This window comes from Lissotriton helveticus, chromosome 5_1 (assembly GCF_964261635.1).
Source record: "Lissotriton helveticus chromosome 5_1, aLisHel1.1, whole genome shotgun sequence".
NCBI lineage: Eukaryota > Metazoa > Chordata > Amphibia > Caudata > Salamandridae > Lissotriton > Lissotriton helveticus.
Window position 1 is genome coordinate 1,910,271,202 of NC_136065.1, and position 27,288 is coordinate 1,910,298,489.

At 43.2% G+C, this 27,288-nt stretch overlaps 1 protein-coding gene across 2 annotated transcripts; it reads left to right on the plus strand.

Annotated features, from left to right (window-relative positions):
- LOC144755991 (keratin, type I cytoskeletal 17-like) lies at positions 1–27,288 on the plus strand. 2 transcript variants are annotated; one of them, XM_078645462.1, is made up of 8 exons: positions 1–594; positions 6,168–6,250; positions 10,869–11,025; positions 14,132–14,293; positions 15,465–15,590; positions 17,651–17,871; positions 23,366–23,454; positions 26,716–27,288. In XM_078645462.1, the coding sequence occupies exons 1-8, from the start codon at positions 16–18 to the stop codon at positions 26,730–26,732; spliced, it is 1,434 nt and encodes a 477-aa protein (XP_078501588.1). In that variant the 5' UTR covers positions 1–15; the 3' UTR covers positions 26,733–27,288. The 2 variants fall into 2 exon arrangements, with proteins under 2 accessions (XP_078501588.1, XP_078501589.1); XM_078645463.1 differs by having other exon boundaries at positions 23,408–23,454.

The following is a 27,288-nucleotide window of genomic DNA, read 5'->3' on the forward strand; positions in this document are numbered from 1 at the left end:
CAACTGATTAGCACCATGACCCATTACTCCTCCTCGCGGTCCTTCAAAGGATCTAGCGGCTCGGTTCAGTACTCTTCAGCTGGTGGGGGAGGCGCTGGTGGCATAGGGGGCGTTGGAATCGGAATGGGTGGTTATTGGGATTATGCTAGTGGTGGGGGCAGAACTGGATTTGGTGGCAGCTCTGCTGGAGGTTTTAGTTCTGGCGGAGGCTTTGAGGCAGGTGGGGGACAAGAGGTTCAGTTTGGCTATGGAAAGGCTGGGGCCTATGGAGCTGGTGGAGGGTACGGATTTGGTGGGGGATCTGGAGGTGGCTTTTTGCAGGGAGGTGGAGGTGGCTTTTTGCAGGGAGATGGAGGTGGCTTTTTGCAGGGAGGCGGTGATGGGGGCCTCCTCTCTGGGAGCAATGAGAAAGCCACCATGCAGAACCTCAACGACCGCCTGGCCACCTACCTGAATAAGGTGAAGGAGCTGGAGGATGCCAACACTGAGCTGGAGCGCAAGATCCGGGAGTGGTATGAGAAGCACAAACCTACATCAAGCACAGGAGGCGACTACAGTGGCTACTACAAGACCATCGAGGAACTCCAGCAAAAGGTAGATGATGTTTACTCTTCCCATAACTGTGATTGGAGATTCAAAGCCAAGCCTCCTCACGAGACCTGGGGCAACTCCAGCCAATCCCATCCTATTTAATAACCATACCACCCGGTAGTACTCAGTGTAATCATTGCTACTGGTGGAAGGAAACAGTGCCCAGCCACCAATCTTTTTCCAATACAGTTGGGGTTGAATACTAGAGATGCCAGAAAGCATTGCAAAGTATATTTATATCTCCATTCAGAATTGATCCATTTACTGATTTACTAAAGATTGTGGAAGATCCCCTATACCTTCACATCTGTAATTCCACGAATAAGTCTCAAACAAAGGCGAGCGTGTTTAATTATTCAATTTGTGTGAAAAATCGGGGCTTGTGTTGGCAGCACCTCCCCAATAGTAGGGCGTGTCGTGTCTGGTTGACCATTGTTTGTCCCTTAATCATCGTCAATTCATTTGTAAAGACTCCAAGCTTGTGTAGCGCAAAGACAAAAGTCTGGTGTCCCCTATTGGCCATTGTCCCTGCACCACGTGACGCATGAGATCCAATGGTATGCAGGATCCTAGGCTGTGCCAGCTCCCATCTGTGTAGTGTGTATGCAGCTATTCAACTGCGCTCTCCCTCAGAAAATGTGTGCATCCTTTGTGAATGACGAAGTTTGATATTCTCTGAAATATGCACAAAGGCGAGGAATATTTCTTAGCACATGTTTGTGAATATGTCTCAAGAAAATAATTGTTTTATGCTAAAAGATGAATTGGAGCTGTGCTTCTAAAATGTTTTATTTTGGTGGGGTATGATGTCATCAAAAGGTTTTCTGACATATTCATCTGTAGTAATTGCCAACAAGATCAAACGGTGCCTCTAATTGGAAATTCTTCTTTTGTGACAAAACCTTACATGAACCAATTGAAAAATCTTACCGATTTTGATGTTAGTAGAATAGCGTGAATGTGAATTGTCTATAAGAATTATTAACAATTTATACAAAAAAGTTATTGTTTTGATAAAATGTAACTTTTGTTCACAGTGGAATTTCACCTGTACAAAATGACGTGGTAAAAGCTAGGCGATTCGGTTCATAACTGTCTCCCAAAAATTGCTCTTTTTGTACCTTCTACCCTTCTTCAACTCGGCCCTCCATTCTACAGCAAACGGGGGTCCGTTTGTGTTCACGAGCAGGGTCCGATTGGGATCACAATTCGGCCCTGGCACCCATTAAAAAAGTGTCCCACATTCCCGGATTTCACCTATTTATAAAACAGCATTTGCACTTCACGAATCAGGCCCCAAGTTCATATCCACCAAGATCTCAAGATATTTGCCTATACGGAATCTTGGATCAGCGACAATGAACATGTTGAATATTCCAAGATTTAAACGAAAGAGAATGGGTGGCTCGCGCTTCTCGGTATTAGGCCTCACATTGTGGAATTCCCTTCCAATTGAAATCAGACTAACCTCAGAATATACCAGCTTTAGGAAAAAAATGGTAATTACCCAAGCTTACTGTTAGAGCCCGAAAGATAGCTCCGCTCTCCCAACAGCGCCATGAGACCGTTGGTATACGAGCGCTTTACAAATTCCATAAACATAAACATTTGCTAGTCTCATTGGGCTAATTTTTAGAGAAATAATTGATAAATTACATATTTTAAAGCTCATAGAACCAGAAACATTGGTGAATTCTAGTAGCACTACATTTTGGCTGGGTGAGAGATGTGAAATAAAGTGGCCCAAAGGCCACAACTCCTGATGTGGCTATGTTTGCCACCTGTCCATTTTTTAACCAGCATTACTGGTATTTTAATGTCCTGGTCGTAGAAAAAATTAAGAAAATCACCTAATGCTGGTATTTTCTCCTTTAATAAATATGTACTTTAAACAAAAAACATAAAGTGAACGGTGTTTAAAATGTGGTATAAAGCTGCTTTAATGATCCATGACAGGTAGTTATAAACTAAACAAAGGCAGAAAAGCCATGTCAAGAAGGACCAGGGACATTTTTATTATTGTATAAAGAATCCTCTATTATTATTTGTCCAGCCTTTGCAGACTCTTAAAACATGAGCAAACAGAAGATTATTTTTATTGTAGTTTTAGCGTGAACTGTCTCAACAGCAGTGATTATATGCACACCAGTCACATTACAGAAGATCAAATTACTTTTTATTTTAGAACTAGGGCAATTAAGCCATTTGCCCAGTATCACAGGATGTTGAGCTGAGGGTGGGACTCGAACCTATTTGCCAAATTCAGAAGCTCTGACCCTAACATTACAACCTCTCAAGTTTCCTCTCTGTGAAAGATGCCTCACATCGAGGCCAATGTAAACATACACCCCCTCTACCAATGCCTCAAAGACTCTGCTGCTGAGGTGCCAACAACAGCCCCCAGCGGCCCCTTCACTTACTCTTCCCCTCCTCAGCCAAGCATAGCCTCAGAGCGATGGCCTGGCAGGGGAGGGGTGAAGTAAAGCAGAGAGCTGATGCTGCTCCGTGCTGTGTGTGTCAGCAGGTCGGTGATAGGGAGATGGGAAGGGAAGGAAGGGGCACATGGTGTGCAAAATGTCAACTGCAGCAATTAAAAATAATAATAAAAAGACTAAAAGCAGTTCAGTATCATCCATTGGAGTCAAGTAAGAGAGACGCTGCTCTCTGCAGGACTTTAATGCAGACAGCTCTGTGCGCCCCTCTGAAGATTGGCGCCCTGGGCCATGGCCCAGCTCGCTCATGCCATAAACCGGCCCTTTTATTCACCCATTAACCGCCAACCATCATTCTTCTGCGGTTCTCGTGGCAGATAATGCGGCGGAAAAAGTAGAAGCTTTGCTTACCTTGGGAGACGTCACAACAGTGTTTAACCTCGTTGGTTGATCACAATTAAGACGTCACCCCAGTGAATAACCAAATTCCAGTCTGGTTGTTCATGCTAAGGTTTCAGGTGGAAGCCATGTACAACAATATTAGGCACTAACAACAGTACTTTGCGTGCCAGAATTAAACTCTTTAAGTCGTCCCATTAAACCTTTGGCTTATAAATCCCAACATGCAAAGTGCTCGTGGCTACAAAGTCAGCACTAAGTAGGATTGCTCCTGGTGACTTGTGGCTGTTCATGCTATAACATCTTGAGCTGCTTTATGGCAAGTGTGTGCTCAGTTGTGGCTCTGGGGGTATATATAGTATTGATTCTTCCATCCATTATAAATCAGGATATCACTTTGCACAATGCCCTGACAAATCAGAACTCACACCCGACACTGGACACTTGAAATCTACGACCCCATTTCTCAGAAGTGAACATAATATACAGCTGCCAAGTTTACAAGGTTGTTACATTGTCAGCTACTGTAACCCAGGTTGTTTCTTTGGATTCTGGGACTTGTAGTCTTGGTTCTATAATGGCAGAAACAAGACTACAAGAACCTAGTCTATGGCAGGTAGTAAGTCATTCTGGAAGGGCTGTAGTTCATATGCCTGTGAGGCACTGATGTGTCTCTAGACAAGTGTTTCCCAAACTGTGAAGATTTAAGTTGTGCAGAGTTTTAGTGGGTTGAGAAAGTCCAAGTAATAAATTAAGATGCCCGTCAAATTCTATATTTACCTTTTCACATTTGCTGCTTCAAATACAGGTCAAATGCCAGGCTCTGTGTACTGCCAATTGCTGCATTTCTGTTTTTTTACAAGGGGGTTAGGGCCAGATGTAGGTAATTCCTATTTACCGATTCATAAATACCGAATTTTACCGATTCAGTATTTATGAATCGGTAAATATGAAGGTGGGAGATGTAGATAATTCTTAAATTTGAATTACCGAATCGGTAACATTCGGTATTTACCGATTCGGTAAATACCGAATCGGTATTGGCCATTGAATCCTATGGGCCTTGAAGCCCATAGGAATCAATGGGCAATACCGATTCGGTATTTACCGAATCGGTAAGTACCGAATCCTGCAAGGGTGCAGGGGGTGTCACTTTGACACCCTCTAGCACCCGAAATACAGGCATGTGTGCCATGTGGCACACATACATGCCCTAAGGGCATGTCTGTGTGTAATATCGCACAGGTGTGCATGCACAGATGTGCATGCACACCTGAATTCGGTATTTTACCACCCAATAGGATTGGCTGGTAAAATACCGACTCTTACAGGCCTGTGGCACTCTCAGGAGTGTCACCTACATGTGGAATTACCGAATCGGTAAAATTACCGATTCGGTATTTTACAGAAAACGGTAAATCCTAAATACCGGTCGGTAACGGCCGAATTCGGCCGTTACCGACTGGTATTTCCTCTCCTACATCTTAGTGTTTACAAACGCATCTCACTTAGCAGTCAGCGAATGAAAAGTAAAGTGAATTATGTCACAATCTGTTCCATATTTCACTCTATTGTTGTGAAAGGAAAGGCTGTATAATGTGAGTTTCTTGTAACATACAACAACATGTAAATACCTGTGAACGAACAGAGTCATCAATTCGGAAAGCGAAAACAAAGCAATTTTTGCGGGGGAATTCGGAAGTGTGACTGAAAGACTTTAATAGGATCAAAACAGACCAAGGCTCTTTACTTGGTGATTCACAAGTGATAATATTCACTGAAACCTGATTTTCATACATTACTATTCGTGGGCAATATAGAAACCATCTGTGCCCTCATGCAGTGGTGAATACGAGGGCAGGGTGTGGTACTGAAGAATGCTTGTGTAGCCTGTAAAAACAACAGGGAAATTGACAAGGAACCCGGTGTCATGTCGATGTTACATTCTGGCATTTATGTAGCGCCCAATCTCCCATTAGTATAGCTTCACAGAGCTTCCAGTGTGATTTTGACACATTCATAATATTATATCTCCATTCACAGGTATACATTTTCGGGGTTTATTTTTACAAACTTGTTTTCAGCTATGTTAGTTCTAAATTTCAAGTGAGTCAAGCTGCAACTCCCAGAATGCATTGAGAAGTTAGCTGAATGTCCTGGAGTGAAAACTGGGTGTCTCCGTGACATGGAGTCATCTGGAATATTTCACTTTCAGGTGCCCAGGCACTGTAACCACCAGCACTTAGCATTTCCGGATTTACAGCCCCACAGATATAATGGAAGAAAGCAACCCTGTCCACAGTGCAATGCCCGCAGATTGAAAGATGGCGGGCGCACACGTGACATGGGGCCACTTGGCATCATTGCAGATGTGCCCTTGGCTATGGAGAAGATAGCGAATAACCCAACAGAAGGAATATCTCTTATAAAGGCCAGTAGGGCTGGGGAGGATTCAGTGACGCCAGGGCTAGGGCCGCTTCTCATTTGGCTTCTGAATTGTGGCCTAAGCTAGAATAGCAAACAAGTCAATTCATGGAAAGTAAAGGCACGTTGGCTTAAAAAGCAAGGACTGCTTGAAGGGGGCACATGCTGGCATCTATTCTTACATGCTGGCTCCCAGTAATTCTCGTTTCTCCCTTTAGATTGGCAAGCAGAGGTGCACACAGTACAAGAAGGGCTCCCATGCCCAGAGATGCCAGCACATGTCTGTCTGATCTCAGCCTCACACAGTCTTTTGCTTCCTAGATTTTGGCCGCCACTTTGGACAACGGCAAGGTTATTCTGACTCTTGACAACGCCAGGCTGGCTGCGGATGATTTTAAAATGAAGTAAGTGTTGTTTCTCACAGCTAAAAAAAGTAGTGCATTATTTAGTAACTTGTTTCCTACGTATTGTGTCCATTGCGATTTTGCGACAAATCAAGATCTTATTTATGCTAACAAATTACACATCAGCACAAAGTTATGATTATGACATGTTACCGAGTAATATCGCTTTCTATTTTGCTATTTACTGGGGACTAAGTTTGCAGGGTGCGCTTGTCGCTCTTCTATTCCCCTCCAGACCTGAGGTTGACTGTGTAAACACGCCATGCTGCACAACTCATGCCCTGAATTATACCAGACCCACTATGACATCATCATTCACATGACATCTGTGCCTGAGCTTGGGCGGGTCCTGACTGAGGGACAGGACAGGCAGGGGATTTGACCAGGATGCTGTTTGTTGTACAAGTGTGAGAGTCCCCGTGGGCAGAAAAACTTCTGTTGGAGACCACTGACTACCACCGGCACAAATGAGCTAGTAATCAAGGCCAGTAATGTTTGACTGGCAAGACTGTCCAACCAGTAGGCAGAGAAAATATTTAGTTGAGAGTGTTGTTGTGGCTTACCTTTGCCAGGAAAGCCTGATGCCTGATGTAGCATCTTATCTGAAATTCTATGGTCCCATCTGCATTGGTGGGTTAGGAGAATTGCTGGGGAAGTCATTTGGAAGATGTGTGCCCTGCTGTGGGTTGGTGGTGCTGTCTTCTAGGACTTAATGAAAATTAAACATTTGAAGAAGCTACAACTTTGTCTGGCTCCTTCAAAAAGGAGATGGCACCTGGAGTTTGAATAGGAAAACCTCTCTCCTGCCCACTCCTCTTAAGGAATGCTGTTATGGTTCTGTTACAAACAATATGGATCCTTGTGAGTTTTAGATGTAGGTTTATTTAGCTTAGTTACAGGTTACAGATAATGCCCCACCAGCAGCAGCATCCTTGCTGCTCAGCCCATCCACTCCAACTCCATCTGCACTAGTTAAACAGATCCAAAACGCCTTTCATACAAGGATTGCCTGCAGGCTGTCAGATGTAATAGACAGAGGTGGGCCTACCAGGCAATCCTCTTCATTTCAAGCTTCAGTTTAATGTACTCTTAGTTTCTCAGTAGGTTATTATTGGTTGCTCTGTTTCTCCCAGTAAATCATCTTTTTCAATTCGCCTTTCACACGTAGGTTCATTCTTATCACCAGTGATACAAATATGATGGATCCTTGTAAGTTATAGATGTAGCTTTATTCAGGTTAGTTACTGGTAACCCCCCACCAGTAGCAACATCCTTGCTGCTCAGCCCAGCATCCTTTTTGCTCCTGGTGGGCCTACCTGTAACCTGAAATAAATCTAACAAACCTACATCTTTTATAACCTGCGAGTATCGATCCTTGATTACAACAGGTTCTAACCGTCTTCACTGGATCTTTGAGGCAAGCGAATACGGAGTCAGCAGAGGTAAGTTACCACTTGTAACTTGGCTGACTTTTGCCTGGTGTGAGTCACCAGCACAGGGGTATCAGTGCATCTCAAATTCGAAGTTGGCATACTTGATACACTTCACTCAAGTAAGCATTGCGGAGAGGAGACAGTGAGAACCCCCGCATCCAAGTTGTTCCCTGGAAGAAAGGAAGAGTCAAGTACACTCCATTAATGTGCCATTTGTGGTCGAAGGGCATAGAGAAATCTGAAGACAGACTGAATCAGTGTTTGAGTGAGCCTGTACTTGGGATGCAGTTCTAGGCATAAAACGGTGAATCCGGGCAGTGAATGGACAATGTTTTATACCAATGGTCCTATTGTTACAGTATAACTGCGGGGCTCAAAATGTCCCTGCAATTCTAATGCGTAGACAGCAAGCACATAAGTCAAGAGCTAGGCTGGTTGTGGTAAGTATTTTTGTTGGACTTGGCCCTTTTTCGCTTAGGATCCTGAAACTTTTTGCCTTCCTCCTAGAACGTTTTCTGACATTGTTGCCGACTTAGATGCTTTGAGCACTTTTCCACTGCTGATCAGTATCAAAGAGCAAGTGCTCCCTGTATAAAGTGTTATGATAATTAGTGTTCCATAATTGGTATGTTTACCTTACTAATAAAGTGCACTATGTTTGCCAGGGCTGGTTATGCAAATGCTACTAGTGGGCCTGCAGCACTCATTGCGCCACCAACACAAGTAGCCATAAAAAGAGATCTCAGGCCTGCCACTGTAGTGCCTGCACGCAGTTTGTTAACTTCCTTGTTGTCCTGATAAGTGCACCCACTTGCCAGGCTTTACCCTTCCCTTTTATGCACATCAGATACCCCTATAGTTAGTCCAAAGTATCCCCGTGGGCAGGGTGCAGTGTATGTGAAAGTTAGGACATGTACTGAGGTGTGTATCATGTCCTGACAGTGAAATACTGCCAAATTAGTTTTTCACTGTTGCAAGGCCATCTTGCCCATAGGACAGAATGGGGAATGCTGTGTCCCATGTTTTCAGCATATCTTCCCATAGGCATAAGATGGAGAGATGACGTCTAGTGTGCCTGAATTAATTAATAACACATCTTTCTATGAAGATGATTTTTGAATTGTGCCTTTAGAAACCACACTTTTAGAAGTGGCTGGTTTCTTGTCCTGACCATCCTGTGTGCCTCTGCCTGGTTGTGTATTGACTGTCTAGGTTTGGATGTGACAGGGTCTGGGGAGTGTCCTGGCACCAGTCAGGAGTAGGTGAGTCAGCCCAGGTTGGCCTGCATTTGGTGTAGGGGGAGAAGTAGCCCCTTTGAGGCGAAGAGGCCTGTGCTGCTGCCACAAAAGAATAGCTCCACCTCTTGCGGAGTGTCTGTGGCCCAGACCCTCACTATCAAAGGAAGAAGTTGTGCACTGGCAGGAAGACACCCAGAACTGGTTTGGACCGGGCTCAGAGCCGCTTGAACACAAAGACTTCAAAGGCATTTAGGGGTAGAAATGTAAGAGCTGAAACCCCTGAACACAAGACTGAAATCCCAACTGAAAAAAGATTGAAACTACTTTGTGATCAAGAGGAACCTCTGCAAAAGGAGAACAGCTGAAGAGACTGAAGAGAAGGACTGCCCTTGCTGTGTGTTCTGGGGATGGCCTGCAGTTTTCTGATTTGACTAAGGAGAGGACAAGGGACTTTGCTGTGTGCTGTGTCCCCTTGCTTGAGAGGACTTTGCGGTGTGCTGTGTCCTGCAGTAGCTTGTTTCCAAGGGCCCAAGCAGAGCTGGTCCCCTGTTGTGGAAACTCAGGAACATCAGTTTCCAACCGAGTCTCAGCAACGCTTGGTGCATGTGCTTTTGCACATTTTTTTGCCTGAGACTGCTGTGTAGTCTGTGGTGCTATTTACGAGGAGCCCCATTACCGCATTGCCCCCGCAGTGTGAAACATCGTCCAAGCTGCTGCATTGCTGTTTGTGGCTTGAGCCGTCATCGCAACTGAGGCTGTGAGTGAGGATCGCTGCCGCCTGCCCGAGCCACAACGTGCTAAAGGATTTCTTGAAGTAAAGGAAGCTGCAAGGTGAAAGGGATCATGATCATTGTTCGCCAAGGGGAATCTGCCCAAGACCGTCAAAGAGGGAGAAGGCAGCGCCGTAACCCGTCCAGCTACAGCGTCGCCTAGCAATGGAGCTGCAAAGTCATCAGGGCCGCCCAGTCAGACGTCGGACGAGTGGAGACAGAAAGCGAGGTAGCGAACCCTCCAGGTAAATCTTGGACTCTGGTCGAGAGCCCCAAGCTGTAAGCTTATGACCTTTGTCTCTGCTGTTGGGGTCTAGGGGTGCCCGAGTTCACAGCGCAGATTGGCTTATAGTATTATTCCTTGCATTACGAACAGCCTGATTCTTGCATTACGAACAGCACATTTCTTGCATTACGAACTGACTGATTCTTGCATTACGAACCGCATATTTCTTGCATTATGATCTGCCTGATTCTGGCATTACGAACAGCAATATTCTTGTATTAATGACTGTCTTATAACTACATTATGAACTGCTTTACGTACTGCATAGCATTGCATTAGGACTGCATTAGATCATCGTGAATTCCTCATTAATACCGCAAGATTTCTATCGTTTGGTCTCATTGTATTCCTTTTGATAAAGATGCCGCTATTTTTTATAAAACCAGTGTGGTGTCCATTTGTGGTGTTATCACTGTGTTACTGGGAGTGTGGTTGCAAATACTTTACACATTGCCTTGGAGATAAGCATGCCTGCTCGCGCAAAGCTACCAGGGGGTGAGCAGGGTTTATCTGAGAGTGTGTCCCTCCTTTCCCTGACTAAAAGCAAGGGTCCCTATTTGAACTAAGGTACCTACCACTGCCAACTAGAGACCCCAAGTTCTAACAATCTGCAATCCCTCCTTTGTGAACATACCATTCTTATCCTCTGTGGAACAATTCAAAATTGTTTACTTTTTTCCAGAACTTAACCAGGACATGGTGTATCCTTAGGTAAATAATATTTGCGTTGTTGGCACCCACAAGCACACCTCAATATGTGCAGGCAGTGGTCTGAGTTCCTTCGGTAGATACTTGCTGCTGATTCTTGCTGCTTTTGCCTGTTGCCTCAATGGGTCAATCATTTCAGGCTAGCTGAGCCCTCATCCCCTCTCTCTCCAAATGTTCATCCAGGTATGAGAATGAGCTGATACTTCACCAGAGTGTTGAGGCTGACATCAACGGGCTTCGCCGAGTCCTGGACGAGCTGACCCTGTCCAAATCTGACCTGGAGTCAGAGATTGAGAGTCTGACGGAGGAGCTGGCGGCACTCAAGAAGAACCACGAAGACGTAAGAACATTTCAGTTTTGATTAGTCCCATTAGTTCATGACTGCCGCCATCAATGCCTATATTAGCTTTAAATGTTTTTAGACAACTACTATCTATGTAGATGACTTTCACTGAGAACCGTATTAGGCACGTCTATTGCATGAGCATAAACCAGTGACAGTGAAATCCATACTCACAAGTCAACCCAATCCAGTCAGGTGAAATAGCAACAAATACACATTGAATGATATGGTATGTGATGTGCTGAACCTTGCGGCATTCTGGACCACTCAAATCAGAAAGGTTGTCCAAGAACGAAATGCGTGGCACAAATGCCACGGCACAACTCATTTTAGCTACAGAATCTCAGAATAACAATTTAGCGATGCTATATGGTTTAGACGAAAAGTTAATGCTGTTTTAGGAATAAAAAGTGTTATTATTTGAAGAGAATTTCCATCTGCCACAGAATGAGCAAATGCAGCGACCATGAGATCTCCATATCATGAATAATGAAGAACATAAGAAATGTTGTGTCTCAGCAATCTAGTAAGATGTTAAGGTAGACTTCTGGGGCTTAGACCTCGGCAGAATTTTGATTGGGCTGGAGTAATCAGGGTAATTTAGGTAATTCTGTATTATGCTATGATGCGAAAATACCAGTAATTACATAGTTACTACTGCTTGCATAATTAAGAATCATTTGGGGGGAAATTCCTGCTGCAAGCACATTTAAAGAGTGCAAGCAGCAACCTCACACTCAATATACCTTTTCTGCTGCATTAAGCACTGTTTCTTAGGGAAAAATGCATGCTTGTGTCCATTTTTGATGCAAGGGTGTATTTGGTGCTAAGAAACTAGCACTAAATGCTGGTAGTAATTTGGGGAAAAATCCTTCCCCCAGAGCACATTTAGGGGCCGATTAGGATGGCGGACGGACTTGCGTCCGTCCGCCACCCTTGAGGAGGAGGGAACGTCCGCAGGGGCTGCGGCGTTCCCTCCGTGCTGATTAGGATGTGACCGCCAGGGTTGCGGTCACATCCTCTATTTTTAACATTGCGGCGGGTGGAGCTTCAAGCTGCACCCGCCGCAATGTTAAAAATGCACGCATTGCATTTGCATGCAGTAAGAGGCAGGCACCGTGCGGTGCCTGCCGCTTTCTGCATGCAAATGCAGGGGGGTACCATAGGTACCCCCCATGTGCACCCCCCACCCCCCCTTCACCTAGGGGGCCCGCAACGGGCCCCCGCAGTGAAGTTCCGTATGCTTTTCCACGGCGGAAAACCCGCCGCGGAAAAGCATACGTTACAGGCCATCCTAATATGGTGGACGGTGTCTGACAGACACCATCACCATATTAGAGCTTTTCCGCCGCGGTTGTAAGCAAGCCGCGGCGGAAAAGCTGCGGACGGAAACCAGGACCCACCAGCCATCCTAATGTGGCGGTGGGTCTTTGGTCAGTCCGCTGCGGTTTTTCCGCATCCTCTGGGCCGGCGGTGCCTTCCGCCGGCCCCGAGGATGCGGAAAAACCACGATCCTAATGACCCCCTAAGTGTGCTCGAGTCGAGCATCTGCTATTTGTAAGGTTGCAGGCTGGTATTTTTGCTTTAAGAAATGGTGCTAAATGCAGAATTACTCAAGCATTGTCTTGCAAAATTGTTAGTTAATTCCGCATGATTACACAACACAGAATTACGCAAGCTACACCCACCCCTAGCTTCGATCAAATAGATGTACATCAACAATTTGCAATGTAGTGATTGTTCATAGACTTTAAAGAGTCAGTTGACATGTGTTTTGGTCCAGGAATAACTTTTTCAAGGCACGAAAGCTGTATCCAAACCAAAAAATCTAAAGCTCTCAAAAAGGTAGGGAAGCAGTTGACTAAGGGGAGGTTTTCTCAAAGGATGTGATGCCTTGTTATTCTGAGAATTTAGTGTATGGTCAGGGAAGCTTGAGTCAAAGCACTAAAAGTGTGTTGACAAAATACAAAAGGACTCTAAATAGAAGTTCCAGGTGGTCAAGACAGGCCAGTATCTTGGGACGACAATGAGAGCAAAAATAGGTATAGTACTGCACCAAATATATACCGGCGACTTGCTGTCTATATTTGGTGCATCAGTCTGTCAGTTTGTGATGTCATTGGAATCTTAACATACTGTTTTTTTACTATGTCATGAGGCTATCCTGCAATCACTGTGTGATCACAGTTCTTGATGACTGAAGTATGGCAAAGGTAAATAAAACCATGCTCCCAAGTATTTTCACTAGCGATGCACTTCGATTCACCGACCATCAGTGCTTGAAATAGAAGCATAAAGGTGCAATTACTCAATATCTCAAAGTATATTTTTGCTAATAATAAGTACTGGTCATTCCCATTAAAAGGGTTGCACCAACACAAAAGTACATACTGCTGGTATGTACTTTTAAATTAAAAAAACACTGTAGGTACTCAGTACCTTTCCATTTAGAGGACCGACTACCATGAGTGCCCGCTCTCAGGTCAAAGCACCTTTAACAAACCTAAAGGTTGGACAAAATCTATATCCATTCCAACGTGATTCTCTAGTTTTATGGCTATTATGTACATCTACTGATAATGTTGGTCCTTGCCATATGGTATATTTCTTCTGACACCTTCTATTACACAGCAGTGACACACACACTCGCCCAAATCACACTGTGCATTATTTGCAGAGATTTCTATTTGGCCCATCCACTGGCCACAAATCATGTGTCGCCTTCAACCAACATCCATCTGCCTGCTCTGATTTGTAGAGCAGTGTATACATGGTGGGAATGAGAACTACACATCCCATCATCCAAAGTGCTGTTAGCTCAAAAGTAGAGCAGAATCCAGTCACTGTGACAGAGAATCCTCTCATGCTGGGCCATTAGCAGTGCAATGTTTCAAAGCAGAGCAAGAAAACTGGCATTATACACAAAAGTTATTTGAAGAAAGCTTGAGTGTAGGACATCACAGATATCAGAGAAATGACACACTATAAGTGATGTGGGTGGCATCACAAATGAAACATCACCAAAGTGCATGTTCCCACAGTTGCATTACCTGAGCTTTACCAGGCCTTAGTTAGGCAACTGACCCTCTGACGTTTTACACAGGAAATGAAGGCGGCCCAGAACCAGCAGGCCGGAAGCCTCAATGTTGAGATGAACGCAGCACCAGGAGCAGACTTGCTGAAGGTTCTGAACGAATCGAGATTGGACTACGAGAAGCTGGCTGAGAATTATCGGAAGCAGGCGGAGGAGCAGTACCAGGCTAGGGTGAGTAGACAAATGGATCGCTTCAACTATTTCCTCTTGAACACCTTCACCTAACCTATTGATGACATAACCCACTTGACATGCAATTTAACATGGGCAAAGAGCACATTGCAACTCTGTCTTCATCATCTACATATTTGTTTTATGGTAGAGATTATGTGTTGAAGTATCAGTGGAAGACACCATTTTGAATATTTAGTTCCCTGGCCTTTCAGTGTGTTTTAAAGATTAAAGCAATCAGCTAACCGTGCTTTTGGGATGTCTGGTCCAATGCTGGTGCGCAAGTCATTGACAGGGGGATTTTGGGATTGAAGGCAAAACAGAGATAGGGTCTATAAGAAATTAAAGAACACCATTGCTTCAACCCATTACCAATAAACCATTACCAACATTTTAAAACTATTTGCATCAGATTTGCTTCTCTTATTTTGGAGAGAAGCCTTCTCACCATCTCCTCCCCCACACCCCCCACATGCCTGTTAGTCACATCTGGCCCATTCTCTTGATTAAAAGAATTGAATTTGGGAATTACATTTTTCTTGATGGGTATGGGGTACAGATTCTCACATGATTCTCATAAAGCAACGTCAAGGGAGATTGCTTAGAAGCAAGGAACACTTTCCACTACATACTATTGGTCTTGTGTTTGAGAGATCACTATGGGCCAGAAGTATGAGGAAGGGGGCGGCAAAGAGTGGGTGCAAATTACGCATTGACTTTTTGAAAACATACTGTAATTTTGTGCTAAAATCCAATTTGAAGAGGGATCATAGAACATCAGGCCTAAGGGATGTTAAATAACCAGGTTGCAAGTTGCAATACCCTGAGATTGGCTACGCCCCTAAGAATGGCTTTCTGATTCGCAAAAGTGGTTTAGTACATGGACAAAATAAATTTTTAGCAAATCACTTTGCTTATCACTGGGTTTGCCAATGTAAAATGTTTTCCTGTATTTGTAATAGTAATGAGCACCTTAGCGCGAAGAACAGTCGAACGCAACACAATTGGTGTTCCTAGTAGAATGAATTCTTGATGAAAAATTTGTGGCAATTTGTAGCACTGAGCAGGTGAAGTCTAGCCATTTCATCCAGTAGTCATCTGTCTCATACATCGATAACATCTGTTTTATTAAAGATGAGGCCATACAAATTATGCATTGTTTTCTTTGTAGAGCAAAGAACTTATTCAAAAAGTTGTCGCAGATACCCAAACCGTCCAATCATCGAAGAGCGAGATATCGAGTGTCCGTCAGACCTTGCAGAGTCTGGAGATCGAACTGCAGTCTCAGCTCAGCATGGTGAGTTCAGAGCTTATGCTCCTCAGCACGGCATTATGGGTAAAGCCACAATTCCATAATCAGGTTCATGTTGTAGGCAGTGCTTTGGTTTGGATAGAGAGTCTTTGTAGAATTACTTACTTTTTTATCACCTCTGTGGGTCCAGAATTTAGCCACTATTTTCAAACACAAAATAAGACTGAACATATGTATATTGCACAAAACAAGCAGAATCAGCCCATGAAGATTGATGTTGGCGAATAATATGAACACTACTAATATATTGCAACTGAATAATAATAATTTCTCTGACCTTCGAAAGGTGAGTTGGCCGTCCATTGAGAAAAACATAGATGGAAGTTATGAGAGAACTTGTTAAAATATAAATCTACCCAGATAATCTCATAATATTCTCGTTGATAGAAACCTGAACCCATATTTGTGGCATGTGCTTTAGCTGCACAGTGGCATTCTTTAACACTGTAGGACAGGGGCAGCTGCTGTGGGTCACCGAGGCATCAATTTCGAATTATTGTCTTTAAGTAGACTTTAAAAATAGCCCCTTCGATTCTTTGTCTTTAAGAAAAAGCAGCATGAAATGTTCCTAGTTGGCCAAAGTCGACCACTTGTGTGAGTGCATTTGCAATATGAGTGTCGACAGTGTGACAAGGTCTCTATTCCTGAGCACAGTCAAATGTACCATAATAGTACCTCCCTTAGATGACTTTTTACTCTTTAATTTCTCACAAAATGTGTATTGATCCAAATAATTTTCTGCTGTAATGTGCTTCAAGGCAGATGTTGAAGCTGCCCTTACTTCTCTCCTAAAGTAGCTCTACATCCAGAGGGAATAATATTGCTATGTATAGACATATGATGTAGTGATCACCCCCAGTGTCTACTGTCCCATCACCTGTAACCTTGGGCAGCATCCAAGGAGTGTGTATGCATTGATTAACGCAATGGGTATGTAGCCTTCGTATGATGCTCAACTTTAAGTAGCCTCAGATAAAGCCTTCTTTTTGTAAAAATTCTATACCCAAAGTAACCTCTGGGAGAGGAAATCCCTTTCTGATACAACTATAACAATAGATGGCATCTGATCATCCCCAGCGGCCAGGCTTTTGTAACTAACATTTATCAAATATGTGGATACTCACACTGGCTCATAAGAAGATCCTTAGACTACTTAGGACAGATTTAGCCTTGAGGATGACATATTTTCATACTAATTATTTAAATACTGTTTTCTCAGTTACTGGCGAAATCAAGAGACCAAAAGTAGTAAACAATATGTAAGATACTAGCAACTATTAGGGTAGATAAATGTTCACAACAAAGTCCATAATCAGTATGGAATGCATGGCCTCCTCATTACAGGTTACATGACTCTCCAAAGTAATGAAACTCAAGGCTTTCACTCTATGATCTGCTTTAGGCACCTTTCCTGTAAGGGCCAATGCGGTGCACATCATTCCACAACGATGAGCCATATCTCTTGTGACAATGGGCCATTTAAAAGGGCGTGAAATTGCCAGAGGCTCCTCTTATTGACTTTGAATGCTCTGTTTTCTTCCTGGCCCTCGTACCCCTTCGGTAAAGTATCCTATTTTCTCCCTACAGAAAACTAACTGTAATAACACACTACATTGTACCTGCAATTGGTCTATTGACATCAATGTTCAAATGTTAAATATTTTTTTTCATGTTATACAAAATGCTATTTTATATTTAACAAAAACGGGAAGTGTCTGTTTTAATACCTCACCTATCCCTGGGATATTGAAAGAAGCGACATTTGGAAACAAAATCTTTTCTTTTTTCCTTATCATAGCTACTAAATGTTGGGGGAAGTTGTTTGTTTGGATACCTCTTCTACCTTACATTCTGTATCACTATAAGCCGCGGGGCAGTTCTTGCACATCACCAATAGGGGGTACTAAGTGTAGATGTAATTGGCTTTATAATTGGGATGGCATATGTAACAGCAATTTTTTAGATAGAGCAATTATTGATTTGATATTTTTTGTACCTAGAATGGATGCTTTTTTGCTTAAAATCACCTCTCCTCCTACTCGCAGAAAGCCTCATTAGAAGCCAGTCTAGCGGAAACAGAAGGGCGCTATTGCATGCAGCTGTCGCAGCTGCAGGCCAGGATCACCAATATTGAATCAGAGCTGAGCCAGATGAGATCCGACATGGAACAAAACAGCATTGAGTACACGACCCTCCTGGACATCAAAGCACGTTTGGAGCAAGAGATAGGAAAATACCGCAGCCTCCTGGAAGGGCAGGACAGCAAGTGAGTGGGATTGAATAACAAAAACACTGAGCGGCTCCTTTAAAGATGGTTACTTAAAATGGCTTCTGATTGAGCTTTTTCATTGGCCCATGTTGTATGAAACAAAGGATATAGTATGCCCCAGCATACCAGTACAGATGAGCTCTAAAAGGTTATTGTGGTTGGAGATAATCTGTACATACAAGGATTAGCACTACATAAATGTACTTTGCCTGAAAGCAAATAGCTCAAATTCTGACTCAAACTGTGCTTTGCATCAAGCTGCAAATCATATCAAAAACAATAAATTATTCAGCAAAAAACTATTTAAAAAAGAAAAGAAAATTGTGCTCATTGAAACTTGAGAAACTCTGTATTCAATGCTTTCACACAATAGTTTGGATTATTTATACTCCACATGGGCCCTTTCAAAAGGGACAAAAGCGATATCTTCTTGCCTCAGGTAAAAAAGACTCGTGGCAGATTGCTCGTTTATGTTTTCTGATTATTAAGAATTGTGTAAATCCTGGGACAAGATTTTTTTTAGAGTCAAACTGATCTGCAAATCTAGGTATCAGCACTCCTCCATCCTCCTTATTTTGGGTGGGACTATCAAGGATTAAAAATATCTGGTTATCAGCCTTTGGTAGCTGATGCAAGCACTGTTGTACAACTAACTATTGCTTAGGCATCGATCAAAAGGGGCCTTACATCTTACAACCACCTTCCATCATCCATCTAGTGGTGGCAGGAGTATAGCTCATGTTTCTGTTCTGCACAGGCAACTGCAATGATGACTTATAGGCTATGTACTCCTACATGTAAATGTGATCCAATTACCAGGTTCTTACACTTTTAGGATTTAAAGATAAATTAGCTAATTAATAAAAGTTTCTGCTACCAGGCTGAGGGTCTCCTTTTTAGGTTTCGTAACCTGGCGAGGGGCGAAGCCCCTCCCAGATCGAAATCTGTTGTTTTTAATAGTGAGGTTAGGACAGCCTCTGTTTCCAATTGGCTAGCTCCATAAATGGAGGCTAGCCATTGGGAGGCAGAGGCTGTCAATCGCGCTTTCTCACGAAAACGCGATTCGGGGGCGTTTCTGGTGCTTTTTTTAAGCCCCGCCCCTTTGTCCCGGGCCGCGCTGCCATTGGCTGCCGGCCCGGGACACCCCCGTGACGTCATTCCCGGGCCGCGCTGTGATTGGCTGCCGGCCCGGGACACCCCCGTGACGTCAGCCAATCACAGCGCGGCCCGGGACCTGACTTGTTAGAATGGGTGCTAATTCCTCAGTTTTGGGTGCTGTGTTAAATGCTTAAAGCTGTGGCACGTGCGAGAAGAGGGACGGCGCTCTTCCGCTGTTCTGGCCCCGGGCGTTTGCAAGATCGGCTTGATTTGAATCGAAAAACAAAGGAATCCAGAGGAGAGCAGCATCGGGATCTCTGGTGAGTTGACCGATAAACAAAAGTAACTCTTCGCTCCGCCGCCCTCTCCGAGAAGCAGTACACCCCTCATCCCCCCCGTGGAGGGATCTCCTAGCCGTGTGCGTGTACCACCCCCTTCTTTTTTTTAAATGCAATGTTTCGAATTCAAAACAGGAGGCCTTGTCTATCCATTAAATGTGTGCGCGCGCACTAAATCCAGACAGAAGTTTGCGCCTTTTTTAGAGGTGCTCGTCGACCCTTTTCTGGTAGGTTGCACTGGTCTCCCGGAACTCAGTGGAATCTCCCAAATTGGCGCACTGTAATTTTACATGCCTTTTAGCACTTCAAATATCCCTGACATGGAGGAGTCCCAGACCTTCTTGAAAGGTACTCTCAGCTGCGTGGCAGTTTCCGCTTTGGATAGCTCACTGCGCCAAGACGCTACATTAGTGGGCGATTGGCACTGTATAGAAACCCGTAAGAGTAAAGAATGATCATCTATTTCACTCTAATATAATATTATATATGCGTGTGTGCGCGCGCTATTTGAATAGCGTACATCTGCCATGACTATGGCCTCTTGGCACCTTTGACAGTCGGCGCTGTCTACCGATACAACGCTGTGTACGTATAATATATATTGTATTACAGAGAGATACCTTTGAATAAAACCCAACAATCACATAAGTGTGCAGTACAGAAGTTGGGTTTCATTCAAAGCTATTTCACAAAAAGCAAAAACCTTGATGTAACAGAAATTTACTCGGGTGGGTAGCCCCAAATCGCCAAAGATGATTTGCCGCTTTTGGAAAACCATGCAAAAATGTATCCTGTTTTCAGCTGTAATTCGTGTGTGCATAAATGCCTTCTTAGTGCTTCACCTAGAGGGAATTGGGCCGAGAGTGTAAAAGAGGTATGTTGGCTCTACATAAACTGTAGTAATGAAGTGAGTTCGTTTACAATAAATCGCCAGAGTCGCCAACTGAGGGGGGTGCAGAGGTGCGGTAGTTAGCTTGCTGACCCGTAAGGCATGCTCTTCGACGTACCATGACATCATAGGAAGTGACTTCATTGGACGGGTCACTGTTGTGGCACTCAGGAAGCAGCTTGAAAGATAGAAAAGGAGCAGTTAAAGCTTTGGCCCACATTGGAATAGTTGTCACAACTGTCAGACTCTGCTAGTAGTCAACGTCTAAAATACGCAGGAGTGCAAGCAGCGAGTGCAATGTGAGACTATGACATACATAATGCAAGATCCAGACAAAGATACTGAGCATGGTGTGCACTGAGGTCAAATCGTTTGCACAGGATCAAACATTTAGCAAAGGAAGGAAGCAGAGATTTTTCACTCTGTCTGCAGAGCCACGCAAGAACGTTTATCTCATCCTGTTTCTAGTTTCACAGGAAAAGGTCATAATTGGTTGTCCTTTCCGTTCAAGAGCCAAACAAGTGCAGTGTGAGGAACAGGGTGCAAGTCCAAAAATAAATAAGTGTGGGACTACTTAGCGTGTGCAGTGAACTCACCAAAAGTGATGTATTAAAAAGAAGAATCACTCGCTCAGCCCTTGTCGTAGAGGGTCTGCTTTTTCCAGTTTCTGGCTACTGTACTTGTCTGTATACACAAAGTGAACATTCTGTTCGTTGAACTGGATAAGGTATGTGTATAAGACAGACTGAAGCATGGAATGCTAACCCTATGGGGTTCACTCAAATAGTCACTGGAGTTTCCAATATATATATATATATATATATATATATATATATATATATATATATATATATATATATATATATATATATATATATATATATATATATATATATATATATATATATATATATATATATATATATATATATATATATATATATATATATATATATATATATATATATATATATATATATATATATATATATATATATATATATAGGAGTGGTGTGGCTCACTGGTTAGAGGCGGCAGACCTGGAAGCAGAAGTCGGCCGGGACCAGGGTTCGATTCCCGACGCGGCAGGGTCGTGGACCAGGGTCAGTGGACTCGATAATTCTCGCCTTGGTGCCTACTCTAACCAGGGGTCCCACTCGGTAACTCTGGGCATTAGCTTGCCTAATCTCCACAATGGCCCCATCAACGCCGGGGATGCCTGGCTCCATCTTGGGGATTCCCAGCAGGGACCATCCCACAGGGATAGCCAGGACGGGTTCCCCAGCGGTATACAGCGCCAGGACGCCGACTGGCAACAGTGCGCTTTACAAGTATACATTACATTACATTACATATATTGGAAACTCCAGTGACTATTTGAATAAACCCCACTGGGTTAACATTCCATGCTTCAGACTGTCTTTCGCAGGTCAGTGGTACATATATTGTCAGTCAACTCATCCTTTTAAGGTAAATGTGATTAGATTATAACTGGCAATAGATAGAAGCATACTGTTCAACATTCTGTGATATTGATAACAATGTTACACATTATTATGATTGCTATTGTATCGCGTTCCGTTATTTTTCTTACTGGGAAAAATACATGGTTTTAGTCACGTTTCATGCATTGGATAACATGTCTCACTCACCAGTCCTGCCATTACTTTACAGAGCCATGTCTCTGACACTGGGCACATTCCCCCCAATTTTGTCTGTCCTGTAAGAAGTGAGGCTGATGTGCAACTGTTTGTTCCTCAGCTCCTCTAACCTATTGGAGGCAAACCAAGGATGTGACTGACACTCCCCTCTCCTAGCATGTCCGTAATAAATCCTGACTTCTTCCTGGCTTTCAGAGTTTCCTGGGCTGGTTATGATGTTGCACTCGTTCTGCATCGAACTTTCACCGCCCCACCCTCCAAATACCTTCCACAGCTCTTGAGGGTGGACTCTGGGGTCCGCTGAGGTGACTCCTGCCCACCCTGTGTCCAAGATGCATGTGAAGCCCAGCTGCGTCCCTCCTGAGAGTTTGCTCTTTTGGACATTTGCAAGTGTGCGTTGTCTCCTGCCTGTCTGGCAGCATTGTGTGGATAGGGTGTGCATATTACAATGATAAGCGAGTGCATCCTGACACTGATGCTCAAACTTATACGCAGAGGACTCCACACCTGGCCATGAGAAATAAATCCAGCATGTTAGGGAATATATGAAAGATCACTGCTGGAAAAATCTTAAGAACCTCAGCCAGCCACAAAACAAAACAAGCATTTACAATGCAACGGTTTCGCCTTTGGAAAAGTTTGAGCTATTGGCATTGTAAATGACAACATTTGTATTTATGTGTTGGTTTTGAAAACAGATAAATAAATGGCATTGTCCTTTACATTGCCAATAGCTCTAACTTTTCCAAAGGCGAAACCGTTGCATTGTAAATGCTTGTTTAACTGGTTTGTAACATATTAAATATAATTCTATATTAATTTATCAAACTGTTAATTATTTGTGTCTTTTAAACTCCTCTTAATATTTCCATACGTTTTTCCTTTTAAGTGTATTTTATATATTGTTTTCCCAACATTAAAACAAGTAAAAGAAAGAATAGAATGTTTTTCTTTGACAAAAAACACCAAACAAATGTACTCTTCAAAAAACAACCGGTTCATTTGAGAAACAAACTAATTATCTCCAAAAAAGATTCAATAGTTGTAAATCTGAATCAGAATGAAAATGTACTTATTTAATATTGTGACGCAACACCGGTGGTTTTTTAAAAGTTTCAGCCTGATTCACATTTGCAGACCTACTGAGCTTCAAATGAGTTCTTTAATCTGGCATTTTGTAATTCACAAAATGGGCAGATACATTTTAAGTATTATTTCTTTAGACAATTAAATATTTTATCCTAATAACTCCCCACTAGTTCAACCTTTAAGTTATATTCAATAAAATAAGATAAGAGGTTATTCTTGTTATGGGACAGTTAAGCTCTGTTGCTGAAATCAAGTTCACTACATAGGTTTAAAATCTTATCTACATCATATTAAAATGTGCTGCGCTTAGGACCATTAATATTGGAAGATTCCTAGTTATCATATAGATGGTAGCTTGAATCTTGCAGGGATTCGATTGTTCTGACATTAACTTCTCACATACTCATGTCTCATAGGGTACCGGATGGAGACAAGAAACCTGCCGATCAGACCAACAGGGTACCGGGTGGAGACAAGAAACCTGCCGATCAGACTAACAGAGGAGGTAAGTCAGACAAGCGCCATTTTGTGCTTTAATTCGAAGAATGAAGAGGGGCTCAATCTCGCCGGTAATATTGTGATTCTAGAGATATTTGGGGGTTCTGGTCATACTCTTCATGCATGATGAAAGGTACTCTAGGGGATACTTCTTGACTGTAGGTTCTTTTCAGTTTATGGGGCCTTTATTCTGTGTCTGTGACAGTCTGTTGTTACTGTGCATTTTCTGTGGTGGGTGCTGTTGTTTTTCCATTGGTGTCGGCGTTCTTGTTGTTCTGCTGTACTCCAAGTGGATCACTAAGTTACTCCCTTATATGTTCCACTCCCGAAGGATACAGATAGGGAGCATTCGAGTACTATTGAGGAATTGTCGTTAGAGCCTGATTTAGAGTTTGTCATGTGGTTCTCGGTCACAAAGCATGGATATCCCATCTGCCTTATTACAAATGGCATAGTCATAAAGGCACTTGCAATAAAGCGGACGCGCTATCCATCACACTTGTGATGTAGTACCCGTCAGCCAAACCCTAAATCAGGCCCTAGGTTTGAATACCAGACTCAGAAAGCCACAACTATCACAAACAATAAAGTCGATGTACAGTGAGGGCTATTATGCTCTTTATTTACTGGTTATAATGATAGAAGGACAGTGATGTGAAGGATATTGAATGTAAACAGAAGAACCTAGAACCCTATCTTGAGATGAAATTACACTAGAGAGATGTCGAGCTCTTAGAAACCCCATACAGCAGCATTAGCACATCTGCTAAATGTGATATTATACTGTCCTCGATTGTTTGAGTGGGGGCAATCCATAGCTCTGTTTTCTGTCCTTGACTAATCATTTAGCCTTGCTGGTAACCAAAATGTTACAGTTTACCTTTATTTGTAACGAAAGCCATCTTTTCAAGTCTGGTTTAATAATTGGTAGCTCAGTGGGCCCGCGACAGTGGTATATTTATTGTAGCTCACACCCCATTATCCACCACCTAAAAGTGAACTGTATGCACGTCTACATGTTGAGATGTGCTAAATGTGTGTACTTGACAATGCATTGAGACCACCGGTGTTTCGTTATCATGATCAGCAGAGTTCTTCTGGTTGGTGGGAAGGGAAACCAGAAACACTTCAGGGAGACCAGACTCTTTCTCTACAATCGAAATGTTCATGTTTCGGGGAGCCACTGGTACAGGGAATTAAACCTGAACACACACAGTGAGGTCCCAAGGGCCAAACCAACTTTAGGGGCGAGAATCTTGTGAATGGATGGATGTGTTTTAAGTTTTCTAGTGGTGATGGTAATCCCTATGTCACCTGGTTCCCTCAGCAACTGAGGGATGCACTGGGTTTGTCTTAGGAATAGGTAAAAGGCATCTTTAGCTCTCTCTTTCAGCCAGCAGGGCACCATCCATGGATGAAGGGTAAAAAGGAAATAGCTCATATGTCCCTCACTTGGGGGACCTTGGTCTACCCAACTCATGCAAAATGTTGGGCAGATCCAAGGGTGGTATATGCTCAGCCACAAGTGCAGTCCATGCATGGTCCGAATGCCTCTCCCCCCGTAAGGAGTAGCACTGTTTAACATATGCTTTGTGGGTTTGAGTCTGGCCGGTTAATATGTAGGGCTTCGTGACCTGAGAGTGGCTCTAAACATGTTTTACTTCAGCTGGACCTTGCTCTTGTCCTGCGGATGATGGTGACCATTTTCTTGTCTAGGTTGATAGTTCAAATTCAATGGCAGATGGGGAGTCTCATAATGCTAGACTTCTTTCTAAGATCTGGCCTAGTGGCTGGAGCTTCTGCTTGGAAACCAGGCTCGCACCCCCGATTTGGCTCAACATCCTGTTATTCTGAGCAAATCACTTTCTCCTGTGCCTAAAAAAATGTGTAACGTAATCTGGTTCTCTTGTAAAGCCAGGGCTTTAAGTGGGCCGGGTCTCACCGGTGCTGAGCACCAGCAGTTTTTTAAAGAGGACCTCGAAATGGGTGTGTATCGGGCTCTGGTTTGTGCCCTGGCACAGGCGATACATTTTTTCCCAGACTCTAGTGACAGCAGGCACATCGATGTGTGCATACTCACACTGCTCACTCCTCACTAGTGGAGAAGTTACGGCATAAAGTCATGCCAGGTGAGCATTCAAGGGGAAGGGAAATCCTTTATAGAGAGTCATTTTCTCTCTGGATTTCCCTTCTTTTTGAAACTGAGGAGCAGTTACATCTTGGTGGTATCACCACTGCTTTAAGTGGAAGCTTTTTCAATATTATATACAAGCCATAGTTGCTGCTTATTTATCTTCCATTCACAAAGCCAATAGTCCTGACTTGTTTAAATATGTTAAATATTGTATCCTATATCTGGATGCAATGACAGAAACAGCAAAATACAAGTCGGGCGGCACACTATGCTAAGCACAGATTTTTTGCGTATGTTTTTATGCCACACCCTTAATTACATTGGTCCCGTCCCTTTGAGAGACCCCTCAGTTTTTTCATCCCACTTAAAGCCCTGTGTAAAGCATTCTAAAACCCTTAGGCCAGGTTTGTGCTACATAAACATGAAGAAACTGCAAGAACAGCCTCAGCATTCCTGGTCCTGATCAAGGGATTTAGCTCACCTGGTGCAATTGTTTTGCAAAACTTTGAAACCTTTAACATGCTTATGAACTTAATTCCACGTTTTACCAATTCTTGGCTCAGGGTTTTCATTTCACAAAAGGCTTCCTTAAACCACCAGCATTCAAGCCTGTGACTACCAAATTATATAGAGATCTGGGCAGCAGGCACAACTCATTGAACTATTCCTAGCGCTATATAAACCCGCAATTAAATTAAATTAAATTAAATGCTGATATTGGCTCTATTCAGCAGTGATCATTACTGAGTACAAACAAAAGTAATGCTTAACATCATTCTGCATGAAACTTGCAAATCTAAATTTAATCAGAAAGCCATGTCTGGAGGCTTAGTGGACTAATGCTTCCACTACAGTGGCCATATGATCGACCTCATTGTCACAGGTTCAAAGCCTGACAGGTCTACTCAGCCGTTCATCCTTCTACGGTCGATAAAATGAATACCATTGAGGTGGGTAACAATAAACATCTGTTAATTGGTGCCGAGTCACACTTGGGTGAACATGCGCTTTACAAATACACGTTATGTTTATGTTATCAGACCAATAACAAAGAACAACAGCTTGTTTTTTTTTATTATTATGCCATTTTGTTTTCAATGTTGTCCATATGAAACTTTTTTTTCTCTCTGTCAGTTACTAGGGTGAAATAATCAGACAGCTGCCCAAACACGAACAGCAGCCTCCTAAAGTGATTCTGTCCGAGAGGCGTCCGAGTGCCCCCGACCCTTCTGCCACAGGCTGTGGCCATTTTGAAACACTCTCCATGTACAGCTTCTGTGGGTTCTTCAAGGCTTCTTCATTGAAACAGCAGCAGTTTTTCTAGTCTTTGTCACTGAGGGTCTATGTGCACCCGTTTGTCCTCATCTTTGATAGGTCCTTTTTCCTCTGTCTTCTTCAGCTCCCTTCGTCTTTATGCACATGTCCCTGAAACCATCCTCACCTCTAGGCACCCATACATGACATTCCATCCTCTCCCCTCTACACTTCTCCTTCCCATCATCTTCTCCTCTCTGCACTTGACCTTGACAAACAATATCCTCCTCTCTGAACTTCTCACTGATAACGTCTTCTCCTCCATCACCTTGCCTTGATTACCCTTCTTCCTCTCTTGGTTCTCTTCCTCCTGCTGTTTCAGGACTTCCATGGGTGTGTCATCTTGTTTTTGCAAGAAACGTACATTAAAGTTGTTACTTTGGCTGATGCAAA